The sequence below is a fragment of the Tachypleus tridentatus genome, chromosome 8 (genome assembly GCF_004210375.1).
Source record: "Tachypleus tridentatus isolate NWPU-2018 chromosome 8, ASM421037v1, whole genome shotgun sequence".
In the NCBI taxonomy this organism is placed as follows: domain Eukaryota; kingdom Metazoa; phylum Arthropoda; class Merostomata; order Xiphosura; family Limulidae; genus Tachypleus; species Tachypleus tridentatus.
In genome coordinates this window covers 141420321-141445208 of record NC_134832.1, presented here as the reverse complement: position 1 = coordinate 141445208, position 24888 = coordinate 141420321, and the positions used below count along the sequence as shown (strand labels likewise).

General features: G+C 31.6%; 1 protein-coding gene across 8 annotated transcripts in view; it reads right to left on the bottom strand.

Annotated features, from left to right (window-relative positions):
* LOC143223627 (phosphatidylinositol-binding clathrin assembly protein LAP-like) overlaps positions 1 to 21865 on the bottom strand; it is a 101947-nt gene extending 80082 nt beyond the window's left edge. For 2 of the 8 annotated variants that reach the window (XM_076451807.1, XM_076451810.1), the window contains exons 1-4: positions 21500 to 21859; positions 9858 to 10000; positions 8301 to 8376; positions 1324 to 1426 (exon numbers count right to left, since the gene is read on the bottom strand). In XM_076451807.1, the coding sequence (XP_076307922.1) occupies positions 1324 to 1426; positions 8301 to 8376; positions 9858 to 10000; positions 21500 to 21635 (458 nt within the window). In that variant the 5' untranslated portion in view covers positions 21636 to 21859. Of the gene's footprint in view, positions 1 to 1323; positions 1427 to 8300; positions 8377 to 9857; positions 10001 to 21499 lie in introns of all 8 variants that reach the window. The other 6 variants (XM_076451814.1, XM_076451812.1, XM_076451809.1 and 3 more) reach the window with 6 other exon arrangements.
* Positions 21866 to 24888: the final 3023 nt, after the last annotated feature.

Genomic DNA, 24888 nt, shown 5'->3' with positions numbered 1-24888 from the left:
CCAACTCAAAAATGTTATGGCTTTTCGCTGTACTTTTTAAATCTTTGCAAAATAAGTATTCATTTACAATTTTTCCATCTTTTATGAATCGAACAAAAGCCAGAACTTGAGCTTTTCCACTAACGTTAGTAGATTCATCAACATGAAGAGACCACAGCAGAGACAATTCATCTTCAAGTGCTTCGAAATGTTTGAAAACTTGATCCTTCAAATCCGACGACATATGTCATACATTTGATACATATAAACATTCAATTAACTTTAAATTTAAATTATCATTTAACTCAGTTTCAGTCTATTTTAAATAATAAGACAAAATAATAAACTGAAGTTGCAACCAAGATAAGTTATAAGTAACAAGATGCATTACTTAATTAAATATACTTGAGTGGACCAGTATCAGCAGTATAAAAAAACAGGCTTGATCTTCTTCAATATCAACAGTAAAAACCAAAAAGGAAACAGGTAAGTATGTAAATTATTTAACAACTGTTAGAAAAGTAACTAAAATGTAAGAACTAGAAACCTATTTGGTTAGATTAGGCAAGGTAAAAAATATAAATTATAATAATTATTAAGAACGTATTCTCACAAGCAGCTTGTTCTCTGCATAATTCAATATGATAACTTGAGCTACTCATTTAAAGACTTACTCACAACTTGTGTTAGGATATTTGGTTATAGACAGGTTAAGAGGCAATAAGACAATAAAACTAAAGTATAAATGGATGTTAGGAGATTTAAGCCATTTATGATAAACAACTGATGTTTCCTCTTATAATTTGTAGTCATTTCAAAATAAAAAATGGTCATATAGATGTAATTCATTTTTGTTTTTTTGGTGGTTACAAGTTCAGTCAAATTGACCAAGTGCATAGAGTTACAATAAAGAAAATAATAGATACAATATAAAACATTTTACAGAAAAAAATTGATGCTCATTTAGGAAGTCTTAGGGATTATTTAAATGAAATTTGACAACTTCCAAGTAAAGAAAGTACTTTCAATCTTAACATGATCTTTGTACTTGGAACAGTCAAAACTCCAACTAAGTATATTCATGAGCAAATCTTTATTAAAAGTAATTAATCAAAAAATCTTATTTCTTGTGTCCAGAAGACCTTTAGTGTTTACTGAATACTTGTGAGAATTTTGTGAAATACTCAAAACATTAAAAGTTATAGCATGGAATTCTATTGGTCACTTGGAACACAGGGTCAGTATAATCGATCTAACCCTAAGCGAGAAGTTTATGGTTGGCTCTGTAAACATATACAGCTTTTAAGACAATAATTAAGCATAAATATATGAAACATTACTCACCCTCTTTTAACCTTACAAAAGTCGAAAGCAACAGATCTATAAGACACTGCTTTCTCATTAAGGTACTTGGCATACCTTCTGATGAATGTGGACATGTCATATCCTAAAAAAGTAAACACTGTTTTCAATCAACCTTAGATTTGAAGAAACATTGTTATAAAACTTTAAATATACATACAAGTGCAACACAATCAGTTTAAAGTAACATCCAAATTAAAGTATAGTTCATGCTTCTATTGAAACTGTACTTATTTATAAATTTATAAATGTTTTACACTTACATTCTCAAGCCAACAAATCTGCTACACATTCACTGTTTATATCATAATAAAAATGAAGACCAAATACAGTCATCAAAAACTTTGACTTTAATAAAAATGGTAATAACCACAGAAGTTCATACTACCTTATTTTCAATAATAATTTTAAAAATTGAATGGGGTTTTAAAAATCTAGTTATAACACTTACAATGTTTTAATAGGCCCCTAACAATCCAGTGGGAAGCTTTTTCTTAAAAAACTTCCCAATCCATGTTTTCTTAAATTAAAATGAAATTTTTTGGACATGTTTACTGGGTAAAAATAAGACGTTTCATGTACTTTTTTTAGCATTAGGGATGTAAAAAGTGGTTTGAAGAAGTGAGGTGATTGAAAACCATTATTGCATCACAAGCTTAACATGCTAAGTACAAGAAGCATGGGAGTATCCATAGGTATTCAGGAAGTGTTCAGAACCACTTTGGTACACATTGTGCAGAAAGTTAAGTACAATATTATGGCTGTAGTTGCTTTCAAAGTGTTCCTGTCTGCTCATCCCACTGCTGACTATCATAATACTTCAACCTTCTCAAAATGCAGGTGAAATTGTTCATATCCCAACTGAAAGCTAAACATAAAAAAATGATAGCAGATGCATAAAAAGTTAAGAGTTGCTTAATTAATTATGCTAAGAATGTGGCTTTACTGTTACATACCGAATTTACTCCCAGTGGGTAGACTTTAGTACTATCTAGTATGAAAACTTGAGGATGATGTTTTTATTGATTAACAAATGAAAACTTGCGTCGAAGTTGTCTCAAAAAGATACTGCCAAACCATACCCTCTTTGCAAACTTCTAGATGAAATTTACTTTTAATATTCGACACATTTTTGTGTAAAGACATTGTCTAGCCCATGATGAACGTGTTAAAGAGTACTTAACAGGTCTAATTCATAATCGACAAATTAATTAATGTATACAATTTGCATACAAGAGACAATTGCTTTATTTGAACAACAGTTTAACCTAAAATTCCACAGGTGATATATATATATATTTTAAGCTATAAGTAATATAATTAATAAGTAATATAATTACTGAAGTGACTATCAGTGTGGAAATACAAACATTTCAAGGTAATACTTACATTTTAAATAACAACACAGAGAGGTGTATCACTAACTGATACCACTTCATACTACAAAACAGAAGTTTATTCCAATATCTGCATAACACTTATACAATTAGTTTTAAGACCCTGTGATTAGCTAGCATTTTAATAGCTAGTGTTCAGTATTATATGGAATGCACACGTGGCACGTTCTATACAGTAAAAATGCCAACTTTATGAACCTTTCACCATTATTTTTTCTTCTAATTAGCAGTTATTATGGATCAAATACTTAGTGAAATACACAAAAACAAACTGACTGCAGTAAAATGCAGCATATTCAATGGACATGTTTTTCCTCAAGGTTTATAGCTTTCATATAAAGAAAATTGATAAGAATTTATACAACACAATATATACCACTAATGATATTATGAAACAATATCTGTGTTACATTTCCCTCTACTAGTGAAATGGTGGAGATATTTACCACAAATTCTGACTACTTCACCTTTTAGTTTCGTTTGTTTGGAATTTCCCACAAACTACTGGAGAACTATCCACAATAGCTGTCCCTCCTATAGCAGTGATAGACTAAACAGAAGACATACAGTCAATACCACTACTGCCAAATCTTGGGCTACTGTTTTACCAAGCACAAGTGAAACTGTCCCACTTTATAACACCCCCCCACTGAAAGAGCAAGCTTGTTAGGTGATGGAAGTTCAAACCCACAATTGCAGATTGCAGATCCAGTACCCTAACCACCAAGTTTCTTCATCATTTATGTTATTTTACATCACAATATAAAAACACTAACAGCTACAAAACTCTTATAACCTCAATTTAAACTAAAGTTCTAATACTACAACGTATATATATATGGTGTCCAAAGAAAATATATACAAACTTTGAATGATTATAACTCACTCAAACTTTCTTTTTTACAGGTGCAACTGATTTAAAGTAATTGCAGAAACAAGACTAAGCTTTGAGAAAAGTAAAGTGTGAGAACGTAGCTAAAGTGTAAAGACGGTTTAGAAAGGAGTTTCAAACATTTCCACCAACGTGACTCATCACTACATGCATCATAGAAAAGTTTGAAACAAATGAAACTGTTCAAGATGTCCATAAAGAGCGTTCTGGAAGACCGAGGTTATCCTCAGTCCCACATGAGAAGCATAGCTGTTGGAAAGTCTCTACCAATCTTCAAGAAACTATGTTCAGCAAACAGCCCATGAGACAAGAATCCCAAAATCGAGCGTCCACTGCATGTTGAAGCACATTCATTGGAAAAGTTTTATTCCAACATTAGTCCACACCCATAATGAAGATGATCCTGACCAGAGAGTTGAATTTTGTGAGTGATACCCGGCAAAATCTGCAGAGGATGCACAGTTTCCAAACAAGATTGTCTGGAGTGATGAGACCACATTCAAGTAAAATGGCTCAGTTAATCACCACAATTGCACCTACTGGACACTTCAGGACCCACATGTTATGGTTGAATACCAAGAAAACTTACCAGGAGTTACAGTGTGGTGTGGTTTATCAGCATTGAGCATAATTGGACAATTCTTTTTCGAAAAGACACTAACTGGTCTTGTTTATCTGAACTTGCTATAAGAATCTGTCATGTCACTTGAGAACAATTTGGAGATGAGGAGTTTTATTTCCAGCAAGATGGAGCACCTCCCCACTACCATCGTAATGTGAGGGCCTATCTTGACGAAAATTTGCAAAAGAGATGGATTGGGCAAAGAGGTAGCACTGAATTTCCCCCCACGTTCACCAGACCTCACATCTCTGGACTTTTTTTCATGGGGTACGTTAAAGATAAGGTTTATAGTAACCTGCAACAATCAATGAGCTGAGAGCAGCAATTGAAAGATAATACACCCAAATACCAAATGAAATGATTCGTGAAGTTTGCAATTCCATCTGTCCACGTTATCAGCAGTGCCTGTATCAGAAGAGTCATCAGTTCAAACACCTGCGATAGCTCAAAAGGTTCTACACTTGTCTCCTTGAGCTTGGATTATAAAACCTAGATATATCTTAATAAACATTGTATTTATAATAATGCAAAGTGTGTATACATTTTTTGGGACACCCTGTATATATAACATAGCCTTTACAATAATATCCCTTCTCAATAGCTTATCTCCAAACACAGAAACGAAAAATAATCATAAAGCCATGTTGTCACTCATGAAGATGAATACTTACCATTTGTGAGTCACACAGGATCTGTGTCATACTATGATATACAATATATGATAAATTTAAATAGCAAAGAACTCAGTTAATACTTATTGGAAACTCACTTCTCATTGAAATTATGAGATTAAGTTTACTTTCTTATACCAAGTAATAAACATGGAAATGTTATGCATAATGAAAGATAACTATTGCAGAGATGCCAACTCTTTCAAATGACTGAGCGTAATGATTGCAGACAGAGCTCTTTATCAGTTGTGGCTACTAGGCCTGACCAATGTCTCTAGGCTGTTTATTATTATAACTATTATTATTTATTACTGCTATAGATCGCCCATTTATGACTGTTTTGTGTATTTAATAAATAAATTTTAAAAAATTCTTTTGAAATTACATCTTTTATTTAGTTCAGAGTAAAAAACATACTGGTAAAACATTGAACATGCACAAACAGTAAGCAGAAAAAGCCTTTGTGTAAGGACTAGTTTATATCATGTTTATGACACTTATTGTAATAGTTTTGCAGCTGTTGCAGCCTTTGCTTTCATGAGAATGTCTCTGGATGGTTGGGAGTTATAACACCTTTGTCCATTTGACTGCATACACATCTTGTGTGTTATAATACTGCTCAAAACTGAGGTGCTCAAGTTTGATCTGAACTTGCTTTTGTTTTTAGTCATTAAACTAAATATCATTTCACTGTCAGCATTAGAATGGAAGATTGTAAAAATTCCAAGCATAACCCTACACGGAATGTCATATTTCTGGTTGCCATTTCCATCCTTAACTGTAGACAGCTGAACCCAAAACTTGTCAACATTCAACTGAAGGACAGTTTCTGAGAAAGTGTCAATTTGATAGTTCAAATATTACCCTTCCAACTTGTCAACAGTGTTGTGCTCATGTGTATTTACAAGGACAGGATACCTGTCTGTGAAGAAGTTTAGAGAAGAGAAATCTTTGCTGACTTTCAGTTTCGGATCAGCAACCTCTGCGTGAATCAGAAGTTCATCATTTAGAGGGAAATGTTTCATAATGTAATTTGTAGTTGCAACATAGTATTTCTTGACACTGGTGTAGAAGCTGATCAGGTCCAGATCCTTTTCATATTTAACAATGTATTCTTTGGCAGCATTTCCAACAGAAACTGCCTCATCAGATTTGTGTAAGGATTCATTGTTGTAGTCAAGTTCAGTGATGTTGCCTTCAAGATATTCTAGCTTGATGTACCTGACAAGTATATTTTTAACTTGTGTAATCAGAGTTCTATGCATAATGTGTATGCAAGGTTCTTTGCAATATCAAATTGCAAAATGGACACAGGGACACACTCAAGTTCTCTGGAAGCTTTCTGGGCAGCAATATTCATGAAATGACAGGCACAGCCCATGAAGTAAATGCTAGGCTGTCATCTTGAGATTTGTCCCATCACACCTTTACCTATACCAGACATAACTGAGGCATTGTCTGAAGAAAAACTAAGACAGTTTTCCCATGGAATTTTCCTCTTTGTCAGTTCGTGGTCCAAAAGCTTGAAAATATTATCTCCCGTTGAAGTTTCTTTCCAATGTCAAAAGAGAACAAACAATTTTTCCAAGCAAAGGTTCAAGATATCGTACAACCACTAGATACAGTTTTGAGTCATCCATGTCTGTGGATCCATCTGTGGCTAAACTGTAAACACTGTTAGTAAGTATTCCTGAAATCATTTTGTCATCTTCACAACCCAACATTTGTACAATGGCTGTAGTTTTGGTTCTAGCATAGCCATATTTTTTTGCTATATCAGAGTCTGGGAACATTTTTTAAAGAGATGTCCTGCATGATCGGCTACAGCCAGGGGTAAATTATGAGCAATGACAAAATGCGTGAACATCACTTCTGAATTTATAGTTTCATATTCTCAATTCTTACTCATAAATGTTGTTATCTGCATCGTTTTTGTCTTCGCCTCAGCCTTTTGTTGGTGAGATGTCAATTTTGTATGTCTGGAACAATCTTTTATCCCCCTATGCGCCACAGAAAAATCAATGTAACAAACTGTACGACTGACTCTTTGATGAAATGAACAGATATTTTGCACTATACTCTTTCCTAAATTTTTGATTCACAGTTTTAGTCCTCTTAGATTTGCTAGAAACAAGACAATCTGGTAAACGAAACCTCTTTTTTCCATCTTGTGAACGATCGCATTGGTGTTTCTATGCCATTTAGAAAATAAGAAATACCATTCTACATAAGCACTGATTGACTGAAAAGCACTGATAACATAACTATGGATTTCCCCACATACCCAGTATGGAGAAGCACCGCACTCAAACTATGGGTAGACGTCAGAGATACAAATATTTTTTTATTATATCAAGCACAAACATGCCATTTGGACTATGTCTTATTTATTATCAAAATTTATTTGTATCTTAATAGAAATTTTCTCTTCACCCTTTTCAAACCCTGGGGGAACAATTTATCAGTTTATTGTATAGGTCTATATAATATATAATAATTTGGGAGTTGCAACAAGTCAACTCTGTACGAGCATAGAGTCGTAATGTATACACCAAAATCGTAATGATTACACTCAAATCATAATGGTTGGCATCTCTGCTATTGCATATTTGTAACAGAGTAGACATCAGTAGTTTTTTTCTTATTAATTACAAATACTTTATCAACACATTAATTTTAGCCTGCTACATGTATGAAGATGGAAATACCATATTTATTTATCTGATAACAGATATAAATGAAACTAAAAGCTAAACATAAAGTATGGTACATCAGCATTCCAATACATATTTATCTTTAGGTCTTCAATCACAAATGGACTTACAGCTTTGTAAACTGTAACTAAGAAGGCTAAATCAATCCACTATAAAAAGACTTCCTTAATTATTACATATTGGTTTATTGTAGCTGTATTATTTAGCATTCATTCGGGTAGAATGTCTTTCAAAGCCAGGTAAAATGTAGATTTTGGCCTTCATACACAATAGTTTCTCAAAAAAGACTTTTGTTTTTAGGGTTTTTAGTATTTTGTAAGTCACTTGGTTTAGCATAAAATTAAAGAGCAAACCACAAATATATTAGTTACAACCTCTGTTTTGGTTTTGAAACTAAAAGGGAAATTATTTATAAAAAAAATTAAAATACTCTGTTACCAAACATGCTGGCTGTTTTAAATCAAATATTTCTTTTAGGTTGATTTGTTGCAAATACATACACACACAATACATCATCTGGTTTATTGTTACTCAAAAATACAGTAATGTTCATATATCATAGCACATGTTTAAATGTTTAATAGCTAAATATAAATTGAAAAAATTGTTACATTTTCTATTCTTCTAAATATTTCAATATAAACATGATAGAAGATATTTTACCTTGCACCCCACTTTTGTCAATGAAATTACTAAGTTGAAAAGTGCAGTTACTTGAGGCAAAATACTGGATAAATCTCTGTAATGCAAGAAGTGTATACATATCACTTGTTAGATATCAGTGAATATACACATTTTAGAACTAAAACCCTGTGTAAAAACAAGTAATATATACAGATAATCTTTTTGTCATAAGGTGTATTTTAACCTGTTCAGTGCCGTAGATGAGATAACTCATCCAAGCCAATCGGTAACACAGTGCCACAGACGAGTTAATTTGTTCTCAATAATACCTAACTTCAACGCTAGATGTCAGCACCATACATGCATTTGACCTACTTACAACTTGTTTCACTTTCGATCCAAAGTGGCATCATGAAAAAGTTACAAAATGAAAAGGCATTAGAATTGTATTTTGAATTTGGTTCGAAGTTGCCGTAGCAACTGAAATACTTGACAGTCAACAGGTTAAGACTACACCCATCATCAACAAATCTTCAACTAACCAGCAGTTTCACTAAATGTAAAGAAACAGCATATTCTAGTGTAATTTTCTGACAAATTAGAACTTAGTAAAACAACATTACTAAATATTGAACACTTTCAGCAATTCATTTGGTCAACAGGAGCGTAAATAAAGATTGGTTCTATGCTGTAAAAATACCTAATTGAGTGGCTATTTTGATGGTTAACCAATGTTGACTTGTATTCAGTACTGTTTCACTTGCCCTGGTCTGTTGCACTACAATTAGTGATAAAGGCTTAGCAGTAAGAAAAGCAATAACTCTGAAATTTTGTGAAATATTTTTAAAATTCATTTGAATTCTTTCTATTATAAGTTTCATAGTAAAACTACACTATCAAATGTAACATAGCTTTCACAAACACATTCCTGTTTAGTAGCTTATTTTAATCTTGATATCTTAATGAAAGAACAATTCTTTATATTAGTGAGAAGAAAAAAAAGAGCAAATTTCAGAATCCACCAAAACTGTTAACAGTACCTTCCATGCAGAATACTGTACATTAACAAAATAAGCTAATTCTTACTATACCAACCATGACTGTGTTTATTTCTTGGACTACACTGAGAAAAAATATCACATGTCTAGTTTAGATTTATTGCAAATTTCCTTTCTTTACTCTTTCTTTTTTCTTTTTTAAATAACAAAATAACTTACATAGTTGCCAATAAGTTTATTAAACTATCATGTGAAACGAGTTGTATTTGTTTTTTTTGGAGAATTCCACGTATTGTCACAATTGAAACAAAAAGTAATTGCAAACCACTCAATCAGTTGGCATACATTTCTCAGTTCAACAAACTATTTAATTTGTATAGTAGTACAAGTAATTTCTCACAGATGCTCAAGTAATTACCACCTCATAATAACTGTCAATTAGACACACACTTGGAAAATGTTGTGATCCATTTCATTTACTTACACTATATGCAATTCCATACAATAATGAAGTTAAAAAAAATAAATTTTTTTGTTTGTTTTTGCATCACAAAACTCTTACATCAGATAACCAAAGCTAAACTATACCATATCCCACCTCATTTCCATAACACATAAGATGATGAACAGTGACCAATGCTTTGAAGACAACTACCCAGGATGAATGCTGTGTTCTCTCAATGAGAAAATTTGCCATTTGTGGAATGGAGACATTGGGTTCATTTGTACACTGCAGTAAATCTAAAATAAAATACCATCAATATAAATACACAAATGATTTTAATTAAACAAATATCTGGGTCTCACTATCTGACCAAGAAGTAAGTTTTGTAAAAATTAGTTTTTAACATAAGAGATGGAGAAATTTTGAAGGAAAAACTATTCTCATTTGATCCTTTCACTTTGGTGAGATGTATCGCTTCATTTGGGGAAAGGACACTGATTAGAAAAAAACACATTCTTCACAAAACATCATAATATATTTCACATTATTTTAATTATGTCTTTCTAATAAAAAATATTTATAGTACTCAGTTGCACTAAAACACTTAATAAATGAAGTGCAAGTTCTTCATCTTATAGTTTGCTTACTTCACTGCCATAACTTCTAGAACCTCCTAAAATATCAAAGTTTTTTATTTAGGGTAAATTTTTATATTTTCCCTACCACATCATTAACTAGCTATTATCATCAAAATAGAATGCAAGGAAAAAAAGTAAAATTACAAAATGGTAAGAAAAAAAAACCTAATTTTTTGCTGAATATCTTAAGACATTTTTCTTTCATTAAATTTGTAATTTCAGGTCTTTCCCCTTTTTTTTTACATAATTAATTTTTAATGTTTTGCTTTCCTTTCACCTTGCCACAAGTCAACAGTGCCCTCAAGATATATTATGGTATCTCTGCAGAAAAGCAAAATTTCTGTGCTCCGTGTGATATGAGAAACTTTGAGAACTGATGCAAAGTGTGATGTGTACTTAAAAACAGTTGACCTTTCAATAATTCATTTTAAAATATGACTAATAAACAATTAACTAAAATACAAATAAAATTAAAACCTAAATACAATTTAAACTGTATCTCTAACTGTAACATATTTAGGTTAGATACAATAAGTGCTATAGTTGATCGAGCAGCCAAGAACACTAAAGTCACTTACAAGTCCCCCGTGTTGACAACTGAGTGCAAATTTCAAAATAACCATTTTTAGATTACATTTTGTCTAAGGAAAAAGTTAAAAGTACCTGATCCTCCCAAGTCCTCAATGACCAAATCCTAACAACAAATAGAAAGTGTACGTAACATTAACAGGTAGGCTACGAAGCTCAAACAAATCTGTTGAAAGTAAGCACAGCAGCTATCAGGGGTTAAAAAGTTTATTACTTGTTTCAACTGTAATTATTCAAAGAACTTTGAAATATACAAGTCAAAAGAGTATATAAATATCTTATAGTCTAAATATGTATGTACATACCGTGCAATCTTCATGTAACTAAAGAACTTAATAACCATCTTTTAACTTGGAAAGGTATAAAACAGGTACATATGAATAGTTACATGCCAACTTAAAAAACAACAAAGTGTATGACAGTCATGATAAACCTTCTTGGTCATATACTTCTACACAATCTGAGAAACAAAGCTAATTTTAAGAACACTAAGACATAAGAGGCTGATAGCTAATGGCAACTGTACACTTTTAATGGTATTTCAAAAAGGCCAATTATTTATATTTGAAAAAATTAAAAACCAATTCTGACTGAAACTCTTTCATAAAATGTAAAACCAAACAGTTTTAAAGGCAACTAAAAGCCTCAAAATTCAAGCTCTCTCTTCAGTCCCCCTCCTAAATCTCAGTACCAGGAAAAAATATAGTTACTAAAATATGGTTGATTGATTTGCAACAGTAGTTCAGACTTTGTAATATGCAGCCAATGCATCACTTTGAACAGTCCGACTCAAATGATTTTAACATAGCTATAATTTACCATTGGTCAAGTAAGAGCATCTGTTTAAATTCACTACCTAAACTTTTTATTGAACATAGCTTGCTGGCACCCCCTCCCACAATAGCACAGGCTGAAGGCATGCTGTTAAGTGATAAAGAACTCAAGTTACTTCCCTTAGGTTGTCTGCTTACATTGGTACTTTCCAGTTTTTTATTAATGTACAAAAATGTCTTATTTTCACACTTTTCACATGCTTGATTCTGAATTTAGGTCATTTACAAAAGTAGTCAGTGCCCAGTAATGTGCAGAGATTTGTTTGTTTTTTTATATGAATAATAGTCGGTACCTATTAATGAAAAAGATAGTATATTCTATTGACTACGAGCTAATAAAAACATTCTTAAATCTTAATGCTGCTTGTGGAAAAGGTTAATATTTAAAATGCATCATATATCTAGAGGATGATTAACCTTAGTAACTGCTTAGAAAAAGAGATGCAAATTCCATTCAGATGAATTTTACCAATCAGGTCATAGTAATAAAATCCTAACAGTTAAAGATTATAAAATAAAGTACTATATATTCAAAAAACAAAAAGTGTTGAAGAGGTACTTCCTAATATAGTAAAAGATATTTTCAAGAGCATGTTCTCACTGATTTATTGTACCAGCTTGTGCAGTTTACATGTACTGGATGAATTGCACTTTTTTTTATCCACATGATGGTAATAAAAACAAATATGAGATTCTGGTTAGCTACTACAACTAGGCACATATTTCTGAAAACATTACAAACATAGTTCCCATTTACTGTCACTTTCCTAGTCCTCATAAAATATATGTATTGGTTTCTCAGATGTACTGTTACACTTGTATATTTCAAATGCAAAATAAGAGAACTTGACTATTTGAGTTCAAATATTCATGCGTGTATGCATCACATACTTACAGAACACATTCTATATATTACAAGAAACACCCCCTCCTAGTGTTTGTTACACATCACGTGTAAGCGTAATGGAAATGTATCTGCTAAACACTGGTTTTTTTTCTAATACCACATGTCAAGTATTACATGTACATGATGAACCTTCAGAATTCTTTTAAAAAGTCACATCAAACTTTGTGCATGCAATCCAATAAAATGTTCTTTCACCTGCACATTAATAAAGAAATATACACATACACTCTTGTTCCTATACATGTATTTACTTTTGCCAATCTTTAAGCAGCATGACATCTGAAATATTTAAAGATGCACATACACATACAGAAAGCAAGTTCCTTGGTTTTAAGAACAACTGTTTCTAGTTTATATAACAACCAAAAGAGACCATGAAATTTGATAATACTAACAACAGTATAACTCAAAAACTTCCCACAATATACATAATACCAACAAATATTCTTGTAGGGTATACATGTACATACAAAACGCATTTGTGTAGTAGTATTTCATAGACCAGATTACTGAGGAGGTGTCATTGACTTGATAAATGAGAGTCAATACACATTACACTTGTATCATTTTACCACTGTAGACATAATATATATATATACGTGCACTTGTACATATAGAATTTATTGTAAACTGTAAAGCAAAGAAATGTTAGGAAGGCTACATTTTATGATATAATTTCTAGTTCAAGTTTGAACACTTTGTTTTTTGTTATCATCACAATAGCACTTTTTACTTCATCTATAATATTTTTTTAAGTACATTTGAAGTTACATGTTAGTAACTAATGCATGCTGATTAAGCCTTATTGAAATACATACAAGCACTCACATTCCACCATCACAACATTTATTTTCTTGTATTTTCTACATTTAAATTTAAAAATTAAATTTGTATGAATACTTGAGTCCAAGTGCATTCAATACACAGTCTTAGTCATAGTACTGGTACTTAAGATATTTAACTGCATCATAAGAGAATACTGACCTAAATTCAACAGTTTCATCTATTTAGTCTTAATACTTCCCAAACAATTTATATAATTCAGAATCTTAGAAACTTGTTTACAATATGCAAAGATTTATTAAACACTTTAGTAGTATGCTACAAATTCTTCTATCAATACAAAATTTATATTCAATTATCTAATTATTTTTTTCTTTTCTTTTGATTCATTAACATGTTTTTATTAACTGATAACCATATATTGCACATACAGGGTGGCCCGTAAGTCTCTACCCATTCATATGTTGCATCTAAACAACATTATAATACTAATGATGAGTTGAAGGCAGCTGTTACTGCAGCATTTGGAACAATAACCCCTGCTATGTTGAGGAAAATGTCTCACAGAACATGGCATCACATAATATTATGCAGCAAGAATGAATGAGATATACTGGATACAGCACACATATGGATATGGGCCACCCTGTACTGGATATTACAGGCATGTTTTAAGTAATGCAACAGGACAACTACAAGACAATATATTACAAATACATTTCAACACGTAATCACCTAAGTTGTTCAACGAAATTAATCTTAAACTTCAAAACGGAACACTCCATCTGACAGCTTTGCAAAGCACAGATTATTATTATGTATCAAGTTCTTTATTAGCTCAGCTTGTTTGTGTTTTTTGAAAAATTTTTTGTTCTCAGAGATTATTATAAACTTTGTATTCACTGTTCAAGTAATGCAACAGACAAATAATTATAACTTGGTAGCAACACAGTCTGACAGCTTTGAAAAGCCAGATGTATCAAGTTCTTTATAGCTCTTGTTTTTTTTTTTTTTCAGTTTTAGTATTCACTTTTAATCCATTCATATTTAAAGTGCAATGCAAGAAAACTGACCATATACAACAGAAGGTTTAATGTTGCATAATAACCACAGATGAAATACTGCATGCAACTTTAAATACTCATGTCTAAACACAAGCTCAAAACAGCACACATTCTCTGCTCTGAATGACAGTTATTACAAACACTAGTCATGCAATCATGTTGAGCATAAGCTTGCAGACAGTACCCCATAACCATGGTTCACGAGCTTTACTAGCCATTTGCTAAAGTGTCCATGTTCAAAAAGAATCATTTCATTCCTTCAAAAGTCTAATGTTTTCCTGATGCTCTCTAATTTTCTATAGCATACTACAAACTATGACCACACTATATAGTATAAATGAAAAACATTTGCAATTCACTAGCTAGATTGCCATTGATGTTTACATATGTGTACATAAGTAAAGTTATCACAATTTAGTCTACCAATTTAAGGCACAGTAGTGACTCAAGCCAAGATATATATCTCTAATTTTCTATAGCATACTACAAACTATGACCACACTATATAGTATAAATGAAAAACATTTGCAATTCACTAGCTAGATTGCCATTGATGTTTACATATGTGTACATATGTAAAGTTATAACAATTTAGTCTACCAATTTAAGGCACAGTAGTGACTCAAGCCAAGATATAAAAGTGGAGTAACACTCCCATGACTGTGTACACAACACTTTCGGCCAAATCTGACCACTAATCTTATTACTGAACACACAACTAAGCAATTATAGGACACTGTTCTATCAGCTGCTCATCAGTGGCTAAAAATATATATATATATATATAAAAATCCTAGCTTCCCCTAATTATTTTCATTAACTTGTCAACTTTTATACCTTTACAGGGTTTCCTCCTTTTATATAAGTTCACACGTGTGCATGTGTGTCTAACTTCTTTTTACAGGTGACCTATTCATTATATCATGTCTATTTTTAACATGCAAAATGCCAAGTATTTTAATGAAATACACTCATGCAGTATCATAGCTAATGTTTTGGTATTGTTCATGCCTGTATTAAAATATCAAGCTCTAAAGCTGAGGATAGTTTCACTTAGTTTGAGAGTAAATTCAACAGTTCTTGCATGTACAGCAGTACAGTGAAATAAGGGTGCTCTCTACATGCTGAACTCAGAAAGTCTAAAACAAAGTTATCAGTTCAAAGCATTGCATAGTACATGTAATTATAACCAAAGCTTTTTTTAATTCCAGGTACTTTCGTTAATAAAACTGTTGATATTACTACTTTACCAAATGTCAGTTGTATTCAAATTTGATCTTGTTACAAGAGGAAATATATTAAGTTGCTGGAAAGAGCATAGAAAAAAAAAAGCTACAAGTACATAGAGAATGTCCAGACTTAAAAGATAAGTGCAGATGTTAGATTAGGCATCAAAATGTCTTCTTTCACCATAAAACAATTAAAGACAATCTGGCTGAGCTTAAAAAATAAAGCTTTATGAACAAACATCCTGTTAACAACATATTTAACTTCTAGTAACTACTTAAACGTTTCAGATTATATTTAGTACTCGCACTTGGACACAATCTTGTTCTTAAACATAACAAACCTATCTCTCTGTATAATCTTTTCCCCTTCCAATATGTTAAAAGACCCACAAACTTCTAGGGACTTCACTTTCCAAATTCTGCTGGGGCCTTAATGAGCAAGAGATAAACTAAAAATAAGTCTTCCAAAACCACTTCAGTGTACACCCTGTTCATTTTTAATTTATAGCCACAGATTATGGGGTAAAAATTCACAAACCTAGTAGATGACTCACCCGAAGCAAATATATAATTCAGAACTAAAGCAAATAAACATCAAAATAGTAATTTTTTATGAAAAAGTATAGCAAGTCTGCATTCATTTCTAAGTTCGTTTCTCATTTTACAGACAGCAAATGTTATAAATTTTGTTGTTTTGATTAACCAAATATTACTTTTCCCATCATTTCCTAGTTATACCTTTAATGTTTACAGCAATCAAAAAATTATTACTTTTCCAGTTTATGGAAAATGCAGTTCATGGTTCCTGACTAATCAATATTCTTTTTTACAAAGTGTACTCTAATTGGTCAGTTACATTAACTGGCATGATATTACAACCTGATTGATTGAATGAATAATCAGTAGTATATTTAAATAACATACAATAATGGCAAAATTATGATTGCCAAAACATAATTATGCCAAAAATTGGATATTGGTTAAGAGAACCCACAACAATAAAACCCAAAGATGCAGTGGGTAGAAGTTTCATAATATGTGTTCATCAAATCTTCACTGACCAATTTTATTATCTGCAGACCAGCAACAACAGTGATGGATAAATAAAATAATGCATTTAAACATCTGTTCAAAATGTTAAATTTTAAAAATAAATTAAGTGCCATTTTTATTGCTAATCATTTGAGATAAAACAAAATTATGAAACAAGTCATAAGTATCCACAATGCAAATAAACTGGATGAACATTACATACAAACTGGTCTGGAATTTTTTTCACCATAAACTTCATTAATATTAATAAAACCTCTGAAAACCTAGATTTATACCAGCACTTCAATCAAAATAATTTTCCAATAAAACTGATTTTGAAGTAATTTTATAAGACGGTTTAACATATTACACTTTAATACATATTACACTATCAAAAAATGTTTTATCATTAAGATGTCAATCAACTCAGTTAAGTTATTTATTTACTTTGTATCAGTTATTCTATTTGTATATTTTATTCTATTCAAACAGCTTATGTAAGATAAATCTACTTATCAAAATGCATGTCTTTCCACATAGTGTGCAGACCATGCTTTTTCAGTACAGTTCAACTAAACTAATGGTGAAATTCAAGCTAATTAATAGTCTTTAAACTATGACTACTTATCTAACTGTTCAAGGAAAATTTTGAAATCTATATGATTGTTGACTAACCAAAAATAGTAAGAAAGAAGGTTCACCATAGTTACACGTTTATTTTAAATTCATCAACTTTTACTGTCAGAACATAACTACGTACCTCTCAGAGGTGTTAACTCAGAACTTAAGATAAACGCTTACTATAAAAAAGTTAAGATGTACTTCTATTATGTCAATATCAGTATTAAGTAGTATTAACACTGTTAATACTAGGTTCAATAAGTATATACTTTAATTAATAATATTAATATGCTTCTAATAAAATAACTTTAGATTTTTAAGTAATTTATAATTGTATTTTTCTAAAGTTAAGTATAATGTTTTTTACTAATTTGTTACAATAGTAATGTTGTAGAGTATGTTTTCAATTTATAAACTCACATAGTGAGTTACATTAGTCAATGACTAACTGATTTCACGTACCTGTTACACTGAACAATTGAATAAGTTAGTACATATTAGTCAGTTTGTTCATTCTGTCAAGCAGTTTGTCAGTTCAGTTTTATGAATAATGAATTTGTGGTTCAACAAAGTACCCTAAAAAACAAGAAAGTATGAGACATTATAAAGTAGGTAAAACTATTATATCAGCATCTACAGTGAATTTAGAATTACAAATAAAGATTAATAGATATAATCTGCAAAATCTTAAGTTTATTAAATAAAATTATGTTATCAGTTAGTTAATGAAACATTGTTATTTTTACTAAGTAATCCGATAGAATCCATCCAGTAATAGAAGCCATTGCAAAAATGATGTCAGAAGATGGATTATTCAGATAAAAATAAAGTCAAATCAAGACCCAACTTCAGAATGACACCAAGTGTTCAAAAAGATACAAAAAACCTTGATGGAAGTAATAAAACAGTAAAAGGTTGATCAGGAGAAAAAATAATTTAAAAAAGGTCAAGATGAAACAAAACTTAGAATTAAAAGAATATTAAAAAGAAAAATCCAGAAGATATGAAGTACAAGAACAGGGCATAAGATTTACAGATGAATTGCCAATAAAAACTAATTTGATTAAAAAAGCCAAAGAAAATGTAGAGAAAAATGGAAAAAAAAAAAGCCACAGATGATCAGAAGGGTTATAGCACTAACATCAACAAAGACATCAATGAAGAATGGAGGGGTTATAACAATAAGAGCAAAGAGGTTGCAAGAAATATAAAATGACACATCAATGAAGTACAAAAATCATAAATGCCAGGAAAAAAATCTAGAAAATGAATTGGATAAGCCAGCTATACCTTTATTTCCATTCAGTCATCACTTTCAACATAAAAATATTAACTGTGCAACATGGAATAAGAGAACCTATCTAATCTACACTAGTTGCCATTACTGTCATACCATCTGGGATAGCAGGACCTTCCTGGACTACTTCAGTTACACTGTTTCATTATCAATTTGTAGGCAAGTTCAACATATCCTCTTGAGAAACCAACATACATGATCACATGGAAAGTAACAAGGGAAGGAATATCAAGTACAGTTTGAAATAATTTCCAAAATAAATGGCTGGAACTATAAACAGCACCTTCTTTATCTTCCAGCATATATAAAAGTACCAGATTAAATTACATTAAATAACCTTCAAAATTAAAGCTGTAACCACTGCTAATCATTACATCAGCAGAAAGGTTTAAAAACAAACTTAAGAAGCAAAATAAAGAAGAAAAAAAAAAAAGACCGTAACTGAACTTGCAGAAGATGTGAAAAGATATGTCCAATTATCTTATACAGCTACACTATATGAAAAGATGGGTTTGTTGATACATGATCAATTAAAACAAAACAGTGGATGAAGACACACTTAAGCCAAAGTAAAGTATATCTATAACTTTAAGCTGTCTAGTTGACAAAGAAACTTGAATCAATTTTAAGACATTGCAGATAAATTATTAAAAGCACCATAAAGGAATTATAATATCATCAGATTCAATAATTAGGAAATATGAACTTTCTCAAATGAAACTCTAGAAGAACCCAGAGGATTAACTGGACAACTGTTTATTCTGAATAGAAGTAGCTTTCATGATAGCAGGTTTTTCAGCAACAATTTAATTGGACATGCTTTCAGGAACTACAGACAGAAGCCAGAAAAAAAAAAAATTGCTCCTACAGAGCACATAACAGCAGATCTGCTACAAATGTAGACGTTATATCCAAAACTATATTGAATTAAGCTCTGGTAGTAAGCCAAAGAGATTGTATCACAAAAATACTTCTACTGAAATAAGCAGTACACTATTTAAATCAAGCCAGGAGCTAATAAATTGATAAATGAGAAGCCTTACAACATTTTCATTGACTCTAGTTCTACAGCTGTCATTCTTCAACCTTACCTTATAATGAAAGCTGATAAACTGTCTTCAGAGATAAAGCAAGAAAATGAACTGATGTGAACACCACAAGGGAAGATCAGCAAATTCATAAGATAACATAATGCACGGATAACAGACATTAAGGAAGAGTACATATTGATAATTGACTTTGTACAGAAACACATGCAAGTTAAACTCGTGTCAAATCTACTTGTACTACATGACACTTACAACACTCAAGGTTGAACTTCCAGGAACAACAAAGTTAGAAACCCATTATAATATAAACAAGCAATGCAAGCAGAAAAAAATGCACAATGACAGATGGTCTAAGTCAAAGATCATTCACAATGACTGTTTTTGGAAGCACCTTGATGGAAAAAGAGCTAACTAGTTAGCTTCAAAAAAGGATTTACCAGATGTTAAATCAACCAACTGAACCAAAGATTACTGTCAAGGCTACATTCAGAACATTACTAGGAAGGAGGCCACAAGTTAATTCACTCAACCTTTGTTCGGATAAAGAACACCTCCAGTAATAGGGCAGCAACTGAAAATAAAAGGCAAGTTGTCATCCTGTTTGTACAATAACTCATAAAAAAAACATTAATAAAATCTGATGAAAAACAGTTTTGTTAATCATAAGTTTATCTGCACTTTGTTTCACACACTTAATTACTGATAACAATGTCTATATTTATGAATATTAATGCTATCAGTCAAGCTACTTTACTGTTAATTGTGGAAGTTTGATGCGTAACAGAATCATTCAAAGAAATTCACAGTCCAGTACTGTAGATTATATTCTTAATTTGGACAATTATATTATTGTTTGTCCAGATAAAGTTTAATGTTAATGGTTATGACTTAAGCCATGACAACTAAGAAAATGATTTGTGATAGATAAAAACTGAGTTACCTTAGTTAATGACTGATTGACTTTGTAAGACTGTTGAGTGGATGATTTACTAGTTTGTTTGTTGAAGCTATTCAAGGGCTATGTCTATTCATTGTCACTAATTTCAATGTGATATACTAGAAGAAAGGAAGTTAGTCAACATCATCCACTATTAACTCTTTGGGACCTCTCTTTACAAGTGAATATTATCACTTTATAACATCCCTACAGCTAAAAAGAGTGATCACATTCTATAACAGGTTTCAATCCTGCTACTCACACACTATAAGGCAAGTACTCTAACTGCCATTTCTTGAATTAGAAAATTTGTTAGTTTATCCATTAGGGATTACTGTTAAACAACTGGTAAATTAATTCAGCTCTGTACATATTAAATTTGTGCTTCAACTAAGTACTAGAGATACAACAATGTGCCTTATGTATAATAAAAGTCAAGTCACAAAATATATGAAAATAGAACTACTATTCCTACTGCTAATACTATTAGCATTACTTGTTAGTATTTCTTGTGACCTCAGGCACACAGATGAACATTATTAAAACTAATTTGTATAACCTGAGCGTTCATCAACATTAAATCGACTGAACTTGGCATTTGTATTTTTACCAAGTATTCGTAATAATCCAAATGAGCCCACCAACAACAGAAACCATTAAATTTAAAAACATAAAAATAATTTTATGCATTGTACTTTTATACGTTCATAATTATACTGACATAGTATATTAGTAATATTACTGTTTAACTTCTATCATAATTCGATAATTACAACAATACAAAACTCTCTGCCAATTTCTTGAAATACACACTTACAATCCAAATGTTTTTTCTTTGGAGCGATAGGTTCTTCCGTTGCTGCTTTGCACACAATTCTTGCTAACCCTTGACCAGCGAGAGCATACCGAGCAGCAACCAACCTGTCCTGTAAACTCTGTCCACCGTGCATCATCTTTTATCGTTTTTTTATATACAATAAATAATAAATATAATACGGTAAAGTTAAACTACAGATATTTCTAACCAAGTTAGTTAATACGAACTGGCAAATATAAACCAATTGTTAAAACTACCGGTGTTCTTCTACCAAAAACTTTCGATAACTCAATACCAAAACTGATACTATGGCGTAATGGTATCTGATTTACTGGATGACGAATCACAGAGGCGGTATCTTTGACGATATCTGTGGTCACAAGAGGGTTATTGATCGCTAGGAGAAAGTAATTATATTACGTTATGTAGTAACTAAGAGACACTTTGAAAGAATAAGATAAAACAGTAACGTAACTAAATATTATTTCATTAACCTTAAACCTTTATAACATACAAGGGGTAACAAAAATGTTACCTTGAAAATGTTGTTAATTTGTTATATTTTTATTAGATAACGAATAAATACGTAAAAACTATATTTTTAGAACGTCCTCGACGAAATCTGTTCAAATACAATCTCAAATCCTAATATTAACACTGGCTTTCATAAATACCTGAACTTTTAATTATTTTAGTTACATTTTCTCATAAAATGTGTTGTATGCCTGCTGTAGTTTATTGGATCTCCTTATTCCAATTAGCCTACTAAATGATCAAACAAGTTTCTCTGCGATAATCGAACGTAAAAATGATTTGTTTGTTTGTTTGTTTTGAATTTCGCACAAAGCTACTCAAGGGCTATCTGTGCTAGCCGTCCTTAATTTAGCAGTGTAAGACTAGAGGGAAGGCAGATAGTCATCACCACCCACCGCCAGCTCTTGGGCTACTCTTTTACCAACGAATAATGGGATTGACCGTCACATTATACCGTCCCCACGGCTGAAAGGGCGAGAATGTTTGGCGCGATGGGGATGTGAACCCGCGAGTCTCAGATTACGAGTCGCACGCCTTAACACGCTTGGCAATGCCGGGTCCTTTTGTGGTGATCCGGACGTAAAAATGAAACTCAAAATAACACAATCCATTTTCACATGTTAATATTGGGTTAAGGAATAATTCGTGAGCGTTTTTTCAAGTTAAAAAAATATATTCATAAATGAAACGCTTTCGCAAAATATTTCATGTCATTTGGTAGATAATTTTTTGCTCTAATAGATGGTGTGTTTGATTTTCATATGTCTTAAATTTTTGCTTTCATTTTCAGCTCATTAAATGGAATGTCAAGTGGACAAAATCGAGCATTTTCGACACCATCTGCTTTTCGCATTTAATATCTTGCAATTTCATTTAAAACAATGCATACTATATACCTAGGTATTACATGAAATAAAGTATCATAATAAATGTTTTGGGTGTAATGTGTTCATGCATTGAAGTATTGTATAGTCTTGCATGTAATGCTTGAATGAAATTATTTAAAAACGCTCACGAATTATTACTCAACCTAAGTCAGCATTTCCTTATATTTCAACACTAATTCACATCGACGTGGCATGCTTTCAGTGAGTTTGTGCAAATATTCCTGAGTAATTAACTACCATCCTTCTTAGACTACTTAAAAAAGTTCACCTTCTGTCTTTGGCTTTATTAGTTTAACTCAGCCCATAAATATTTCGTTGGATTGATATCAAATGATAGATTTGGTCATTCCATAACGTCATTTTTCTTATTTCTAAGATATCTTTTAACAACTCCACGATTGCAGAGAAACTTGTTTGACTATTTAATAGGCTAATTGGAATAAAAAGATCTAAGAAACTACAGCAGGTGCATAGCACTTTTTATGTGATTATGTAACTAAAATCATAAAAAATTCAGATACTTCCGAAAGCCATTGTTGAACTAAGGTCTTGAGATCATATTTGAACAGATCTCGTCGAGTGCGTTTTAAAAATATATAGTTTTGTATATTTTTCCGTTGTCTGATAAAATATATAACAAATTAGCATCATTTTCAAGAGGGCCACTTCTTGTCCACGCATATCTGTTCACATCGAAACTAATAACGATATATATATAAATTTTTCACATTTAATCCAACTAAATCCAAAGACAAAATATACTAAATTACAAAAAAATGTAAAAAAAATAAGAGATGTATAACTAAAGGCGTAGTAACATAACAAAATACTTTGAGGATAATCCGTTTCAACAAAAGACATCAATGACAGTAAGAACGTATAACAGATGAATAAAATTAAAATTTTTGGAAAGCCACTTTGAAATGTTTAAACTCGTAATGAACCTAAGTTACCTAACTACATATTCACTATCTTCAGCCAATTATGGAAGGGGAATAATCCAGTAACAAAAATTAATATATATATATAAAAGAATGAACAGTCTGGCCACATGCAAACCTAAAGATTTCAGAGTAAAATAAAATATAAGAAATGATCTATAATATAAAAAATGTAAATAAATAAAAAGTTTGTTTTTGAATTTCGCGCAAAGCCACTCGAGAGCTATTAGCGCTAGCAGATCCTAATTTAGCAGTGTAAGACTAGAGGGAAGGCAGCTAGTTATCACAATCCCACCGCCAACTCTTCGTTTTCTGTTTACAAATGAATAGTGTGATTAATAGTAACATTATGAAGCATCTACAACTGAATGAGTGAGCGTGTTATTTCATATTTTTTTATTTTGATTTGTTTTAGTTATTTTCTGTACTTTGTATACTATTTCTTTATTTTTATTCTGATTGGTTTGGTTTGTTTTGAATTTCGCGCAAAGCTACACGAGGGCTATTTGTGCCAGCCGTCCCTAATTTAGCAGTTAAGGCTTTCGACTCGTAATCTGAGGATCGCGGGTTCGAATCCCGTCGCACCAAACATGCTGGTTCTTTAGGCCGTAAAGCGTTATAATGTATTGGTCAATCCCACTATTCTTTGGTAAATGAGTAGCCCAAGAGTTGGTGGTGGGTGGTGATGACTAGCTGCCTTTTCTCTAGTCTTACAGTGCTAAATTAGGGACGTATAGCGAAGATAGCCCTCGAGTAGCTTTGCGCGAAATTTAAAAACAAACTTATTTACTATATTAGGCGACTGGATTTTTTGTTGTTGTTGTTTTAAAGTAAGACCATGCTCTCCAGTTTATCCATGGAAACCAAGTGTATTGCCTACTGCTTTTCTAACATTTCTGATTTTTGAAAAGCTGGAGTTGTTGATTCATGCTGTTTTTTGAGCATTTTAGATGTTACTGAATATTCATATTATTGATATTAATTCTGAAGAAGTTTGCAAGACTAAATTTACTTGTAACATTATGTG